This window comes from Pelodiscus sinensis, chromosome 14, assembly GCF_052426305.1.
Source record: "Pelodiscus sinensis isolate ZL-2025 chromosome 14, ASM5242630v1, whole genome shotgun sequence".
Lineage (NCBI taxonomy): Eukaryota > Metazoa > Chordata > Testudines > Trionychidae > Pelodiscus > Pelodiscus sinensis.
Window position 1 is genome coordinate 46,845,219 of NC_143065.1, and position 16,399 is coordinate 46,861,617.

Here is a 16,399-nt window from a genome sequence, read left to right on the forward strand (position 1 = left end):
TGGCCCTGACTCCTGTAGCCACGTCCCGTCTGTGCTGGGCTGTGTCCTGGAGCAGCAATAACCCCCCTGTTCTAGCGGCGGCGGAGTCTAGTCTGGCTGCTACAGGGCTTCGGAATCAGGGGGACCCCAACTTGCCGTCACACTCAGCCACGGGGCCAGGCCCCAACCCCCCTCGGCTCCCAGCTCCCGATTCCCCTGGTCCCCGATCCCCCTCGGCTCCCAGCTCCCGACTCCCCTGGTCCCCGACCCCCCTCGGCTCCCAGCTCCCGATTCCCCTGGTCCCCGACCCCCCTCGGCTCCCAGCTCCCGATTCCCCTGGTCCCCGAGCCCCCTCGGCTCCCAGCTCCCGACTCCCCTGGTCCCCGACCACCCTCGGCTCCCAGCTCTCGACTCCCCTGGTCCCCGAGCCCCCTCGGCTCCCAGCTCCCGACTCCCCTGGTCCCCAACCCCCCTAGGCTCCCAGCTCCCGACTCCCCTGGTCCCCAACCCCCCTAGGCTCCCAGCTCCCGATTCCCCTGGTCCCCGATCCCCCTCGGCTCCCAGCTCCCGATTCCCCTGGTCCCCGAGCCCCCTCGGCTCCCAGCTCCCGACTCCCCTGGTCCCCGACCCCCCTAGGCTCCCAGCTCCCGACTCCCCTGGTCCCCGACCACCCTCGGCTCCCAGCTCTCGACTCCCCTGGTCCCCGACCCCCCTCGGCTCCCAGCTCCCGACTCCCCTGGTCCCCGATCCCCCTCGGCTCCCAGCTCCCGACTCCCCTGGTCCCCGATCCCCCTCGGCTCCCAGCTCCCGACTCCCCTGGTCCCCGATCCCCCTCGGCTCCCAGCTCCCGACTCCCCTGGTCCCCGAGCCCGCTCGGCTCCCAGCTCCCGACTCCCCTGGTCCCCGATCCCCCTCGGCTCCCAGCTCCCGACTCCCCTGGTCCCCGATCCCCCTCGGCTCCCAGCTCCCGATCCCCCTCGGCTCCCAGCTCCCGACTCCCCGGTCCCCGACCCCCCTCGGCTCCCAGCTCCCGACTCCCCTGGTCCCCGAGCCCCCTCGGCTCCCAGCTCCCGACTCGCCTGGTCCCCGACCCCCCTCGGCTCCCAGCTCCCGATCCCCCTCGGCTCCCAGCTCCCGACTCCCCTGGTCCCCGAGCCCCCTCGGCTCCCAGCTCCCGACTCCCCGGTCCCCGACCCCCCTCGGCTCCCAGCTCCCGACTCCCCTGGTCCCCGAGCCCCCTCGGCTCCCAGCTCCCGACTCCCCTGGTCCCCGATCCCCCTCGGCTCCCAGCTCCCGACTCCCCTGGTCCCCGACCCCCCTCGGCTCCCAGCTCCCGACTCCCCGGTCCCCGACCCCCCTCGGCTCCCAGCTCCCGACTCCCCTGGTCCCCGATCCCCCTCGGCTCCCAGCTCCCGACTCCCCGGTCCCCGACCCCCCTCGGCTCCCAGCTCCCGACTCCCCTGGTCCCCGAGCCCCCTCGGCTCCCAGCTCCCGACTCCCCTGGTCCCCGACCCCCCTCGGCTCCCAGCTCCCGATCCCCCTCGGCTCCCAGCTCCCGACTCCCCGGTCCCCGACCCCCCTCGGCTCCCAGCTCCCGACTCCCCTGGTCCCCGAGCCCCATCGGCTCCCAGCTCCCGACTCCCCTGGTCCCCGAGCCCCCTCGGCTCCCAGCTCCCGACTCCCCTGGTCCCCGATCCCCCTCGGCTCCCAGCTCCCGACTCCCCTGGTCCCCGAGCCCCCTCGGCTCCCAGCTCCCGACTCCCCTGGTCCCCGACCCCCCTCGGCTCCCAGCTCCCGATCCCCCTCGGCTCCCAGCTCCCGACTCCCCTGGTCCCCGATCCCCCTCGGCTCCCAGCTCCCGACTCCCCGGTCCCCGACCCCCCTCGGCTCCCAGCTCCCGACTCCCCTGGTCCCCGAGCCCCCTCGGCTCCCAGCTCCCGACTCCCCTGGTCCCCGATCCCCCTCGGCTCCCAGCTCCCGACTCCCCTGGTCCCTGATCCCCCTCGGCTCCCAGCTCCCGATCCCCCTCGGCTCCCAGCTCCCGACTCCCCGGTCCCCGACCCCCCTCGGCTCCCAGCTCCCGACTCCCCTGGTCCCCGAGCCCCCTCGGCTCCCAGCTCCCGACTCCCCTGGTCCCCGAGCCCCCTCGGCTCCCAGCTCCCGACTCCCCTGGTCCCCGATCCCCCTCGGCTCCCAGCTCCCGACTCCCCTGGTCCCCGAGCCCCCTCGGCTCCCAGCTCCCGACTCCCCTGGTCCCCGACCCCCCTCGGCTCCCAGCTCCCGACCCCCCTCGGCTCCCAGCTCCCGACTCCCCTGGTCCCCGAGCCCCCTCGGCTCCCAGCTCCCGACTCCCCTGGTCCCCGAGCCCCCTCGGCTCCCAGCTCCCGACTCCCCTGGTCCCTGATCCCCCTCGGCTCCCAGCTCCCGAGCCCCCTCGGCTCCCAGCTCCCGACTCCCCTGGTCCCCGATCCCCCTCGGCTCCCAGCTCCCGATCCCCCTCGGCTCCCAGCTCCCGACTCCCCGGTCCCCGACCCCCCTCGGCTCCCAGCTCCCGACTCCCCTGGTCCCCGAGCCCCCTCGGCTCCCAGCTCCCGACTCCCCTGGTCCCCGATCCCCCTCGGCTCCCAGCTCCCGACTCCCCTGGTCCCCGAGCCCCCTCGGCTCCCAGCTCCCGACTCCCCTGGTCCCCGACCCCCCTCGGCTCCCAGCTCCCGACCCCCCTCGGCTCCCAGCTCCCGACTCCCCTGGTCCCCGAGCCCCCTCGGCTCCCAGCTCCCGACTCCCCTGGTCCCCGAGCCCCCTCGGCTCCCAGCTCCCGACTCCCCTGGTCCCTGATCCCCCTCGGCTCCCAGCTCCCGAGCCCCCTCGGCTCCCAGCTCCCGACTCCCCTGGTCCCCGATCCCCCTCGGCTCCCAGCTCCCGATCCCCCTCGGCTCCCAGCTCCCGACTCCCCGGTCCCCGACCCCCCTCGGCTCCCAGCTCCCGACTCCCCTGGTCCCCGAGCCCCCTCGGCTCCCAGCTCCCGACTCCCCTGGTCTCCGACCCCCCTCGGCTCCCAGCTCCCGACTCCCCTGGTCCCCGATCCCCCTCGGCTCCCAGCTCCCGACTCCCCTGGTCCCTGATCCCCCTCGGCTCCCAGCTCCCGACTCCCCTGGTCCCCGATCTCCCTCGGCTCCCAGCTCCCGATCCCCCTCGGCTCCCAGCTCCCGACTCCCCTGGTCCCCGACCTCCCTCGGCTCCCAGCTCCCGACTCCCCTGGTCCCCGAGCCCCCTCGGCTCCCAGCTCCCGACTCCCCTGGTCCCCGACCCCCCTCGGCTCCCAGCTCCCGACTCCCCTGGTCCCCGACCCCCCTCGGCTCCCAGCTCCCGACTCCCCTGGTCCCCGAGCCCCCTCGGCTCCCAGCTCCCGACTCCCCTGGTCCCCGACCCCCCTCGGCTCCCAGCTCCCGAGCGGCCAGGCCCTGGGAGGAGGCAGACGGCCCCTACCTGGGCGACGGATCCAATTTGATGACCGTTTTCTCGGGCAGCGAGTCCTGGTTGAGACGCGTCTCATCCTGGCAGCAAGGAGTCGAGTCAGCGCCCACGTGGCTCCCGGCCCCTCCAGGGAGGGCACGTGGGGAGGGGGGCTGACCCCTCGCTCCCTCAGGACAGCCCCTGGCTCAGGGCAGCAGGGAGCCGCTCCTGGGGGTGGGGCAGGAGAGCCCAGGGCTGCGGTCAGGGCTCAAGCCTGGCTCGCGGCAGGGAGGCTGGGTTGGGAATGTGGGGCTCAGGTCAGGGCAGCAGGGCCAGGTTGGAGCAGTAGGGTGGGGGTCACAGAGCAGGGCAGGGAAGTGGGGCAGCAGGGTGGGTTGAGGCAGGGGGCAGGGGCAGGCAGGAGGTTGGGGCAGGGCGGGGGCAGGGTGGTGGCCCAGCATCAGGACAGCAGGGTGGGGGTGGGTGTTGTCAGGCAGGAGGGCGGAGGTGGGCAAGGGGCGGGGTCAGGCAGTGGGCAGGGTTGGATAGTGGGCAGGGCACTGGGGTGGGGCAGGGTTGGGCAGGGGGCAGGGCACTGGGGCGGGCAGGAGACGGGGTTGGGCAGCGGGCGGGGGGGCACTGGGGCGGGCAGGGGGCGGGGCAGAGGGAGGGGCACTGGGGCGGGCAGTAGGCGGGGGCGGGGCAGAGGGCGGGGCACTGGGGCGGGCAGTAGGCAGGGGGCAGGGCACTGGGGTGGGCAGTAGGCAGGGGGCGGGGCAGAGGATGGGGCACTGGGGCGGGGCAGAGGGCGGGCAGGGGCCAGGGCACGGGGGCGGGCAGGGGGCGGGGCAGAGGGCGGGGCACTGGGGCGGGCAGTAGGCAGGGGGCGGGGCAGAGGATGGGGCACTGGGGCGGGGCAGAGGGCGGGGCACTGGGGCCGGGGCAGAGGGCGGGGCACGGGGGCGGGCAGGGGGCGGGGCAGAGGGCGGGGCACGGGGGCGGGCAGTAGGCAGGGGGCGGGGCAGAGGGCGGGGCACGGGGCGGGGCTCACCGTGCCGAGGAAGGGCCCCGTGGGATCGTAGCGGTAGGCGTCCTTGTCCCCCAGCACCAGGTAGTGGGCGGCGTTGCCGATGACCCGTTTCAGGTTGACCAGGGAGCGCAGCAGCCTGGGGGCAGAGAATCAGCGTCGCCGCTCGGCCCCCGCCCCGCCCCCCGGGGGCTCCTGCCCGGCCCGTCCTGCCCCCCGGGTCCTTTCCTGCCCCCCGCCCCGCCCCCCGGGGGCTCCTGCCCGGCCCGTCCTGCCCCCCGGGTCCTTTCCTGCCCCCCGCCCCGCCCCCCGGGGGCTCCTGCCCGGCCTATCCCCCGTCCCTCCTCCTGCCCCCCACCCCTCCCCGGCCCGTCCGTACCTGACGCCGTAATCCACCACAACGGCCTCCTTGGCCGTGCCCGTGATGGCGTCGTGGTGCTGGAAGAGCCCGAGCGCGCGCCGGGCCTGGCTGAGCAGGGCGTAGTCCGACAGGGGGTACCGGCTGTCCACGCCGGCGCGCCGCGCATGGCTCAGCGCCAGGCTGTACAGGATCTCGGCACCCCTGGCCAGACACGGACCCCTCAGCCACACGGCCCTCCCCCCCGCGCCGCCCCCGGCGCCTCCCCTGCCCCGATCGGAACCCCTTCACCCTGCCCCCCCGAATCCCCTCGCCCACCCCATCCTGCCCCTCCCCCCAACCACCCCTCACCCTGCCCCCCCGAATCCCCTCGCCCACCCCATCCTGCCCCTCCCCCCAACCACCCCTCACCCTGCCCCCCCGAATCCCCTCGACCACCTCATCCTGCCCCTCCCCCCAACCATCCCTCACCCCGCCCCCCGAATCCCCTCGACCACCCCATCCTGCCCCTCCCCCCAACCACCCCTCACTCCACCCCCCCAAATTCCCTCGACCACCCCATCCTGCCCCTCCCCCCAACCACCTCTCACCCTGCCCCCCCGAATCCCCTCGACCACCCCATCCTGCCCCTCCCCCCAACCATCCCTCACCCCGCCCCCCGAATCCCCTCGACCACCCCATCCTGCCCCTCCCCCCAACCATCCCTCACCCCGCCCCCCGAATCCCCTCGACCACCCCATCCTGCCCCTCCCCCCAACCATCCCTCACCCTGCCCCCCGAATCCCCTCGACCACCTCATCCTGCCCCTCCCCCCAACCACCCCTCACCCTGCCCCCCCGAATCCCCTCGACCACCTCATCCTGCCCCTCCCCCCAACCATCCCTCACCCCGCCCCCCGAATCCCCTCGACCACCCCATCCTGCCCCTCCCCCCAACCACCCCTCCCCCTGCCCCCCCGAATCCCCTCGACCACCCCATCCTGCCCCTCCCCCCAACCACCCCTCACTCCGCCCCCCAAATTCCCTCGACCACCCCATCCTGCCCCTCCCCCCAACCACCCCTCACTCCGCCCCCCAAATTCCCTCGACCACCCCATCCTGCCCCTCCCCCCAACCACCCCTCACCCTGCCCCCCCGAATCCCCTCGACCACCCCATCCTGCCCCTCCCCCCAACCATCCCTCACCCCGCCCCCCGAATCCCCTCGACCACCCCATCCTGCCCCTCCCCCCAACCATCTCTCACCTCGCCCCCGAATCCCCTCGACCACCCCATCCTGCCCCTCCCCAACAATCCCTCACCCCGCCCCCCGAATCCCCTCAACCACCCCATCCTGCCCCTCCCCCCCAACCACCCTTCACCCCACCCCTGAATCCCCTCGACCACCCCATCCTGCCCCTCCCCCAACCACCCCTCACCCCACCCCTGAATCCCCTCAACCACCCCATCCTGCCCCCTCCCCCAACCACCCCTCACCCCACCCCTGAATCCCCTCAACCACCCCATCCTGCCCCTCCCCCCCAACCACCCTTCACCCCTCCCTTGAATCCCCTCGACCACCCCATCCTGCCCCTCCCCCCAACCACCCCTCACGACACCCCCGAATCCCACTCACCCCTCATCCTGTCCCGAGTGCTCCCTGTCCTGCTGCCAGTCCCTCCCCCCCCCCCTGAATCCCAGCCCCTTCAGCGCTCTGCGCCCTGAAGCCCCGTCCCGAGATGCCCCGGCTGCGCCCCGCCCAGGCCCTCACCGCAGGTGGGCCTCCAGCACGCGGTCCAGGCTCTTGTAGAAGGGCCGGGAGGTGTAGTAGCCGGTCCAGTAGTGGTCCTCCCGGTCGGCGTAGGAGAAGAAGTCCCCGCTCAGCACGGGGAAGCCGGGCGGCCTCGCGCCGGGGACGGTCCCGGTGCCCTTGCAGAGCGCGTCGAAGTAATCGGAGAGGGTCCCGAACTGCGCCTGCGGGAACGGCCCGGCCCCGTGAGCCCCGCGAGGGAGGGGCTCCCGCCACCCAGGGCACCGGCTCCGAGTGGGGTGGGGGGTGCGCCCGGGGCATGCTGTGACGGGGGGCAGGCTGAGCACAGCAACTTCACAAGCCAACCCCGTGCCCCCATCGCCTTCCCTGGGGCTGCCAAGGCGACTTTTGGGGCAGGCCATCGCGCAGGGAGCCGACAGGCGCCCCGCACCCAATGTCTATCGGACCCACTCAGCTCCCGCACGCCCGCGTCCTGCCATCGGCGAGTCACCAGGGACACTGGTGAGTCTTCCAGTGTCAGCGCCGATTCTCCCTTCGCTACGGGGAGACGGGCAGGGCTCCCGGGAGGGGAGTGGGGTCTAGTGGGAACAGCAAGGGGCGACCCGACTGGGTCAGAGCATGGGTCACCCAGCCCAGGGACCTGTCTGCCCAGCGGCCAGTGCCAGGCGCCCCGAGGGAGGGGACAGTGATCCCTCCCCTGTCACGCTGTCCCAGCCTCTAGCAAACAGCGGCCAAGGACGCCACCCCTGCCCATCGTGCCTAGTAGCCATCGATGGGCCTGTCCTCCTTGAACTTATTTCCTTCCTATTGGAACCCTGTTATAGTTTGGGCCTTCCCACCGTCCCCTGGCAAGGAGTTCCACAGGTTGACTGTGAAGCAATAATGTATTTGTTTTAAATCTGCTGCCTATAAAAGAATTGGCTCAGCTTCGTGTGTTATGTCAGCGAAGGAATAAGTAACATTTCCATATTCTATTCTTGCACACCGTTCATGAGTTTCTAGACCTCCGACGTATCTCCTGCCCTTTAGCCTTTTCTTTTCCAAGCGGAAAAGCCCCTGCCTTATTAATCGGTCCACAGATGGCAGCTGTTCCAAGCCCCTCACCATTTCTGCTGCCCTGTGTGGTGTGGGGGGGGCTGTCTGCTCTGTATCCCGGGGTCCCCCTGCGCGGTGAGGTGCGATTCCCACAGACTCACCCACATGGTGTGATGCACGTGCGGCCTGGCTCCCGCCTCCCCCCGGCGCGGTACCTGCACGTGCGGCCTGGCTCCCTCCTCCCCCCGGCGCGGTACCTGCACGTGCGGCCTGGCTCCCCCTCCCCCCGGCGCGGTACCTGCACGTGCGGCCTGGATCCCCCCTCCCCCCGGCGCGGTACCTGCACGTGCGGCCTGGCTCCCGCCTCCCCCCGGCGCGGTACCTGCACGTGCGGCCTGGCTCCCCCTTCCCCCCGGCGCGGTACCTGCACGTGCGGCCTGGCTCCCGCCTCCCCCCGGCGCGGTACCTGCACGTGCGGCCTGGCTCCCGCCTCCCCCCGGCGCGGTACCTGCACGTGCGGCCTGGATCCCCCTCCCCCCGGCGCGGTACCTGCACGTGCGGCCTGGCTCCCGCCTCCCCCCGGCGCGGTACCTGCACGTGCGGCCTGGATCCCCCTCCCCCCGGCGCGGTACCTGCACGTGCGGCCTGGATCCCCCTCCCCCCGGCGCGGTACCTGCACGTGCGGCCTGGCTCCCCCCTCCCCCCGGCGCGGTACCTGCACGTGCGGCCTGGCTCCCGCCTCCCCCCGGCGCGGTACCTGCACGTGCGGCCTGGCTCCCGCCTCCCCCCGGCGCGGTACCTGCACGTGCGGCCTGGCTCCCGCCTCCCCCCGGCGCGGTACCTGCACGTGCGGCCTGGCTCCCGCCTCCCCCCGGCGCGGTACCTGCACGTGCAGGCCTGGATCCCCCTCCCCCCGGCGCGGTACCTGCACGTGCAGGCCTGGCTCCCCCTCCCCCCGGCGCGGTACCTGCACGTGCGGCCTGGCTCCCTCCTCCCCCCGGCGCGGTACCTGCACGTGCGGCCTGGCTCCCCCTCCCCCCGGCGCGGTACCTGCACGTGCGGCCTGGCTCCCGCCTCCCCCCGGCGCGGTACCTGCACGTGCGGCCTGGCTCTCGCCTCCCCCCGGCGCGGTACCTGCACGTGCGGCCTGGCTCCCCCCTCCCCCCGGCGCGGTACCTGCACGTGCGGCCTGGATCCCCCCTCCCCCCGGCGCGGTACCTGCACGTGCGGCCTGGATCCCCCCTCCCCCCGGCGCGGTACCTGCACGTGCGGCCTGGCTCCCGCCTCCCCCCGGCGCGGTACCTGCACGTGCGGCCTGGCTCCCGCCTCCCCCCGGCGCGGTACCTGCACGTGCGGCCTGGCTCCCGCCTCCCCCCGGCGCGGTACCTGCACGTGCGGCCTGGCTCCCCCCTCCCCCCGGCGCGGTACCTGCACGTGCGGCCTGGCTCCCGCCTCCCCCCGGCGCGGTACCTGCACGTGCGGCCTGGCTCCCCCCTCCCCCTGGCGCGGTACCTGCCAGGCCGCGGCGCGGTACCTGCACGTGCGGCCTGGATCCCGCCTCCCCCCGGCGCGGTACCTGCACGTGCGGCCTGGATCCCGCCTCCCCCCGGCGCGGTACCTGCACGTGCGGCCTGGCTCCCCCCTCCCCCCGGCGCGGTACCTGCACGTGCGGCCTGGCTCCCGCCTCCCCCCGGCGCGGTACCTGCACGTGCGGCCTGGCCCCCCCCTCCCCCCGGCGCGGCACCTGCACGTGCGGCCTGGCTCCCCCCTCCCCCCGGCGCGGTACCTGCACGTGCGGCCTGGCTCCCCCCTCCCCCCGGCGCGGTACCTGCACGTGCGGCCTGGCTCCCGCCTCCCCCCGGCGCGGTACCTGCACGTGCGGCCTGGCTCCCCCCTCCCCCCGGCGCGGTACCTGCACGTGCGGCCTGGCTCCCCCCTCCCCCCGGCGCGGTACCTGCACGTGCGGCCTGGCTCCCCCTTCCCCCCGGCACGGTACCTGCACGTGCGGCCTGGCTCCCGCCTCCCCCCGGCGCGGTACCTGCACGTGCGGCCTGGCTCCCCCCTCCCCCCGGCGCGGTACCTGCACGTGCGGCCCGGCTCCCGCCTCCCCCCGGCGCGGTACCTGCACGTGCGGCCTGGCTCCCGCCTCCCCCCGGCGCGGTACCTGCACGTGCGGCCTGGCTCCCGCCTCCCCCCGGCGCGGTACCTACACGTGCGGCCTGGCTCCCCCTCCCCCCGGCGCGGTACCTGCACGTGCGGCCTGGATCCCCCCTCCCCCCGGCGCGGTACCTGCACGTGCGGCCTGGCTCCCGCCTCCCCCCGGCGCGGTACCTGCACGTGCGGCCTGGCTCCCGCCTCCCCCCGGCGCGGTACCTGCACGTGCGGCCTGGCTCCCGCCTCCCCCCGGCGCGGTACCTGCACGTGCGGCCTGGATCCCGCCTCCCCCCGGCGCGGTACCTGCACGTGCGGCCTGGCTCCCGCCTCCCCCCGGCGCGGTACCTGCACGTGCGGCCTGGCTCCCGCCTCCCCCCGGCGCGGTACCTGCACGTGCGGCCTGGCTCCCCCTCCCCCCGGCGCGGTACCTGCACGTGCGGCCTGGCTCCCGCCTCCCCCCGGCGCGGTACCTGCACGTGCGGCCTGGCTCCCGCCTCCCCCCGGCGCGGTACCTGCACGTGCGGCCTGGCTCCCGCCTCCCCCCGGCGCGGTACCTGCACGTGCGGCCTGGCTCCCGCCTCCCCCCGGCGCGGTACCTGCACGTGCGGCCTGGCTCCCGCCTCCCCCCGGCGCGGTACCTGCACGTGCGGCCTGGCTCCCTCCTCCCCCCGGCGCGGTACCTGCACGTGCGGCCTGGCTCCCGCCTCCCCCCGGCGCGGTACCTGCACGTGCAGGCCTGACTCCCGCCTCCCCCCGGCGCGGTACCTGCACGTGCGGCCTGGCTCCCCCCTCCCCCCGGCGCGGTACCTGCACGTGCGGCCTGGCTCCCCCCTCCCCCCGGCGCGGTACCTGCACGTGCGGCCTGGATCCCGCCTCCCCCCGGCGCGGTACCTGCACGTGCGGCCTGGCTCCCGCCCCCCCCCGGCGCGGTACCTGCACGTGCGGCCTGGCTCCCGCCTCCCCCCGGCGCGGTACCTGCACGTGCGGCCTGGCTCCCCCTCCCCCCGGCGCGGTACCTGCACGTGCGGCCTGGCTCCCGCCTCCCCCCGGCGCGGTACCTGCACGTGCGGCCTGGCTCCCCCCTCCCCCCGGCGCGGTACCTGCACGTGCGGCCTGGCTCCCGCCTCCCCCCGGCGCGGTACCTGCACGTGCGGCCTGGATCCCCCCTCCCCCCGGCGCGGTACCTGCACGTGCGGCCTGGCTCCCGCCTCCCCCCGGCGCGGTACCTGCACGTGCGGCCTGGCTCCCGCCTCCCCCCGGCGCGGTACCTGCACGTGCGGCCTGGATCCCCCTCCCCCCGGTGCGGTACCTGCACGTGCGGCCTGGCTCCCCCCTCCCCCCGGCGCGGTACCTGCACGTGCGGCCTGGCTCCCGCCTCCCCCCGGCGCGGTACCTGCACGTGCGGCCTGGCTCCCGCCTCCCCCCGGCGCGGTACCTGCACGTGCGGCCTGGATCCCGCCTCCCCCCGGCGCGGTACCTGCACGTGCGGCCTGGCTCCCGCCTCCCCCCGGCGCGGTACCTGCACGTGCGGCCTGGCTCCCGCCTCCCCCCGGCGCGGTACCTGCACGTGCGGCCTGGCTCCCTCCTCCCCCCGGCGCGGTACCTGCACGTGCGGCCTGGCTCCCGCCTCCCCCCGGCGCGGTACCTGCACGTGCGGCCTGGATCCCCCTCCCCCCGGTGCGGTACCTGCACGTGCGGCCTGGCTCCCCCCTCCCCCCGGCGCGGTACCTGCACGTGCGGCCTGGCTCCCGCCTCCCCCCGGCGCGGTACCTGCACGTGCGGCCTGGCTCCCGCCTCCCCCCGGTGCGGTACCTGCACGTGCGGCCTGGATCCCCCTCCCCCCGGCGCGGTACCTGCACGTGCGGCCTGGCTCCCCCCTCCCCCCGGCGCGGTACCTGCACGTGCGGCCTGGCTCCCCCCTCCCCCCGGCGCGGTACCTGCACGTGCGGCCTGGCTCCCCCTTCCCCCGGCGCGGTACCTGCACGTGCGGCCTGGCTCCCGCCTCCCCCCGGCGCGGTACCTGCACGTGCAGGCCTGACTCCCGCCTCCCCCCGGTGCGGTACCTGCACGTGCGGCCTGGATCCCGCCTCCCCCCGGCGCGGTACCTGCACGTGCGGCCTGGCTCCCCCTCCCCCCGGCGCGGTACCTGCACGTGCGGCCTGGCTCCCGCCTCCCCCCGGCGCGGTACCTGCACGTGCGGCCTGGCTCCCGCCTCCCCCCGGCGCGGTACCTGCACGTGCGGCCTGGCTCCCGCCTCCCCCCGGCGCGGTACCTGCACGTGCGGCCTGGCTCCCCCTCCCCCCGGCGCGGTACCTGCACGTGCGGCCTGGATCCCGCCTCCCCCCGGCGCGGTACCTGCACGTGCGGCCTGGCTCCCGCCTCCCCCCGGCGCGGTACCTGCACGTGCGGCCTGGCTCCCGCCTCCCCCCGGCGCGGTACCTGCACGTGCGGCCTGGCTCCCCCCTCCCCCCGGCGCGGTACCTGCACGTGCGGCCTGGCTCCCCCCTCCCCCCGGCGCGGTACCTGCACGTGCGGCCTGGCTCCCGCCTCCCCCCGGCGCGGTACCTGCACGTGCGGCCTGGATCCCGCCTCCCCCCGGCGCGGTACCTGCACGTGCAGGCCGGGGTGGGCGTTGAGGAAGTCGAAGAGGCGCTGGTAGCTGAGGAACTGGGCATCCCACTCCTGGGGCTTGTCGTAGCGGAAATCGTCCCCCAGGGGCACCAGCAGCACCTTGCTGCGGAACAGCTTGGACTTCTTACGGTACTGATCCAGAAGCAGCTGCGCCCTGCGGAGAGACACCCGAGCCTCAGGGGGCAGGGCCGGCCCTGACGCGGGGCCGTAGGCACAGGCAGCGCCCAGCGGCCAAGCAGCCTCGGGCACCATGGCTGAGCGGGGGCACCGTCACTCACCGTTCGGCCACGTTGGCCTCGGTGATGGCTCGGGGGGGCACCTTCCAGGGGCAGTTGATCCTGCCCCCAGGCAGGCGCTTGAAGTCGAACTGGCAGCAGATCTTGGGGTCGGGGCCGCAGGTGTGGGGCACGTCGTAGCTGTAGAAGGGCATCATGTGGCAGAGGATGTCGGTGCTGGAGTCAGGGGCTGCAGAGAAGGGGCCAGCTGAGTGGGTGTGCCCACCCCGGGAACCGGCCACCCGTGCCCACGCTCCCAGGCCGGGGAGCAGCCAGGGGAGGGAGGCAGCCGAGGGCTGAGGGGCAGGCGCTGGGCAGGGCAGGGCAGGGCAGCCAGCGTGCCCCATGGCACAGGCAGGGTCCCGCCAAGCAAGAGCCAGGATGGGCCAGGAGAGCCAGGGCCTAGCAGGGAAGTGGAGCCCGGCTTACCCGCACTCCCTGGCCTGGGCGGGAGAGATGGGCTGGGCCTGGCTCAGCACCAGGGCCCCCAGAGCCGGCGCGGGAGGCTGCTCCTCGGTCAGACGGAGCCACAGAGGCAGGGTCCAATCCACCCCCACTCCCTGCCCCCGCCCCCGGGCTGCTCACCCCAGGTCTGTCTCCACATGAACTCCAGGCTGCGGGTGGCGGCGAAGTGCTTCTTGATGGCGTAGTGCACCCGCTGCACCAGCATGCTGCTCAGGTTGGCGCGCCGCAGCAGGTAGGGCATGGTGGAGCTGTGCCCAAAGGGGTCGACGGCCCAGCCGGAGCGCGGGGTCACGCCTGAGTCGCCACCACAGACCGGTTAGGAGCCTCCTCCCTGGCAGCAGAAACCCCCGGCCCCACGGCCCTCGGGTGTGGGCTGCGCCCCCGGCTCCCCTTCCCTGGCCCCGGCGCCCCTCGGGTGTGGGCTGTGCCCCCGGCTCCGGCTCCCCCCCCCCAGCCCCGGCGCCCCTCGGGTGTGGACCGCGCCCCCGTCTCTGGCTCCCCCCCCGGCCCCGGCTCCCCTTGGGCGTAGGCTGCACCCCCGTCTCTGGCTCCCCTCCCCGGCCCTGGCTCCCCTCGGGTGTGGGCCGCACCCCTGTCTGTCTCCTCCCCCGGGTCCCGGCATGAAGAGACCAGGGCTGGGCCCACGCACCGATGTTCCTCTCCAGCCACTGGTGCCCCTCGATCAGCTGGTCGAGCATGGCGAAGTAGTGAGAATTGGCCTCGTCGGGCATCACCCAGCCACCCGTCACCATCTCCAGCTGCCCGTTGCCAACCAGCCTGCGGACGCAGTCCAGGTAGAGATGCCCCACAGCACCTCCTGCGGGCACACCCCACGGCCCTCGCCCCCGCCCCACACCCCACGGACCCCACCCCAAAGCCCCTGCCCCATGGATCGCACCCCCCACCCCACAACTCCCACCCCACGGTCGGCACCCCCATCTCATGCTACTGCCCCACAGCCCGCATGCCAACTCCATGGTCCCTGCCCCATGGCTCCTGCCGTCACCTCATGGACCCTGCCCCATGGGTCCCACCCCTCCCATCCCATCCCATGGCCTATGCCACAATACCACAGCCCTCACCCCATGGTCCGCGCCCCATGGCGCATGACTCCACCCCCCAGCTCCCGCCCCACAAGCCCCACCCCATGGCCAGCACCTCACCACACAATCCCTCCTGCAGGCCACCCCACAGCCATGGCCAGTTCCCCCAGAGCCCCGCCTCGGCCCCCACCTGCGCACCGCAGCCCGTTTCTGGGCACTGATGTTGTCCCACCACTTGGAGAAGAAGGAGATCTCGGACCAGATGAAGCGGCGGCGCGGGTCCTCCTGCAGCTTCAGCACCATGCTGCTCAGGATGTGCTGCGTCTGGTCCGTGTAGTACTTCTCGAAGGTCTTGATCCAGCCTGGCCACCAAGCAGAGGGCAGGGCTGAGTGCAGAGCCCCTGCGGGCACTGGACCCAACCCCCAGGGCTGGCAGGGACCTCGAGAGCTCAGGCCCAGTCCCGTCCTCACACCAGGACCCAGCTGTCTAACCTGCTCCTATGCCACAACCCCCGGGCAATTCAGCCCAGGGTTTCACCACCCAGACAGGCCGGAACTTTTTCCTAATGTCCAACCTCAACCTCCCTGGCTGCAGTTTCAGCCCCTTGCTGCTTGTCCTGTGCTCAGAGGCCAAGGGGAACAGTTTGTCTCCCTCCTCCCTGTGACACCCTTTTAGATACTTGAAAACTGCTCTCATGGCCCCTCTCGGTCTGCTCCTTTCCAAACGAAACAAGCCCAGTTCATTCAGCCTCCCTTCCTCACTCCTGTTCTCTGGGCCTTTCATCATTCTTGTGGCTCTTCTCTGGACCCTCTCCAATGTCTCCGCATCTGTCCTGAAACTGGCGCCCAGAACTGGACACAAGACTCCGACTGAGGCCTGATCAGCGCAGAGCCGAGCGGGAGAATGACTCCTCGTGTCGTGCTCACAACACCCCTGCCAATGCAGCCCAGAATCATGAAAAAATGTAAAAAAAGAAGAAATGGTCCTGCAGCGCCGTAGAGACGCCCAAACCCTAGAGCTGGGCTCAGGAGCTTTCGTGGGCACAGCCCCCTTCCGCAGATGACTGGCGCGAGGGGTGCACAGCTGCAAATAAATAGCAGCAAAAGGGGATGGGGAAGGACAGGGACGGAGACGATGCCCATGGGAGCGTCTAGTCGAGTGCCCGTGTAAATGAGGCTAATGGAGGGGCTCCAAGTACCTGGCGCTTGGCTTTTGTGTCATTCGGGGGTGGACTGGCGCTAGCGGCCCAGCCAGGTCAGGTCTTTGTTCAGACCTTGGTTCAAGGAGTCAGACTTGTACATGAAAGCAAGTTCTGCAGCCCCTCTCTGGAGCAGGCGTTTGAAACGGCACAGCCACGTTCCGATCCGTAGCGTATTATTACAAAGCCAGCTGGAGAGAGAACATCAGAGTGGCCAGACGGGGTCAGACCAACGGTCCATCCAGCCCAGGGTCCTGTCTGCTAGCAGTGGCCAACACCAGGGGCTCCAGAGGGAGGGAACAGAACAGGTATCCTCACGTGATCCCTCCCGTCACCCACCTCCAGACAAACAGAGGCCAGGGACACCATTCCTGCCCATCCTGGCCAATAGCCATTGGTGGACCTTACCTCCGTGACTCTATCTAGCTCTTTTTTGTACCCTGTTAAAGTCCTGGCCTTCACCACATCCTCTGGCAAGGAGTTCCACAGGTTGACTGTGCGCTGAGTGAAGAAAAACTGCCTTTTGTTTTAAACCTACGGCCTATTTATTTCATTTGGTGACCCCCAGTTCTTATATTGTGGGAATATGGACATAACTTTTCCTTATTCACTTTCTCCACCCCACTCATGTTTTTATAGACCTCTATCATATCCCCCCTCAGTCTCCTCTTTTCTAAGTGGAAAAGTCCCCGTCTCTTTAACCTCTCTTCATAGGGGACCCGTTCCAAACCCCTCAGCACTTTTTTGCCCTTTTCTGAATCCAATGCCAATGTAGCTTTGTTGAGATGAGGGGTCCCCATCTGTGCGCAGGATTCAAGCTGTGGGCGTCCCGTGGATTTATACAGAGGCAATGAGAGATTCTCTGTCTTATTCTCTGTCCCTTTTTGATGACTCCTAACGTTCTATTTGCTTTTTGACGGCCGCTGCACACGGAGAGGATGTTTGCAGAGAACGATCCACAGTGACTCCAAGATCTCTGAGTAGCTGTAGGCAAATCAGTCCCCCTCCCGGTGCACGTGGCGTTGGGATGGT

At 72.4% G+C, this 16,399-nt stretch overlaps 1 protein-coding gene across 1 annotated transcript in view; it reads right to left on the reverse strand.

Moving 5' to 3' along the window:
* MAN2A2 (mannosidase alpha class 2A member 2) overlaps nt 1-16,399 on the reverse strand; it is a 58,652-nt gene that overhangs the window by 26,478 nt on the left and 15,775 nt on the right. Inside the window, exons 6-14 of the mRNA XM_089782110.1 lie at nt 14,359-14,530; nt 13,775-13,902; nt 13,246-13,419; nt 12,664-12,850; nt 12,362-12,539; nt 6,566-6,768; nt 4,839-5,021; nt 4,484-4,598; nt 3,466-3,533 (exon numbers count right to left, since the gene is read on the reverse strand). Coding sequence (XP_089638236.1) covers nt 3,466-3,533; nt 4,484-4,598; nt 4,839-5,021; nt 6,566-6,768; nt 12,362-12,539; nt 12,664-12,850; nt 13,246-13,419; nt 13,775-13,902; nt 14,359-14,530 — 1,408 coding nt within the window. The remainder of the gene's footprint in view (nt 1-3,465; nt 3,534-4,483; nt 4,599-4,838; nt 5,022-6,565; nt 6,769-12,361; nt 12,540-12,663; nt 12,851-13,245; nt 13,420-13,774; nt 13,903-14,358; nt 14,531-16,399) is intronic.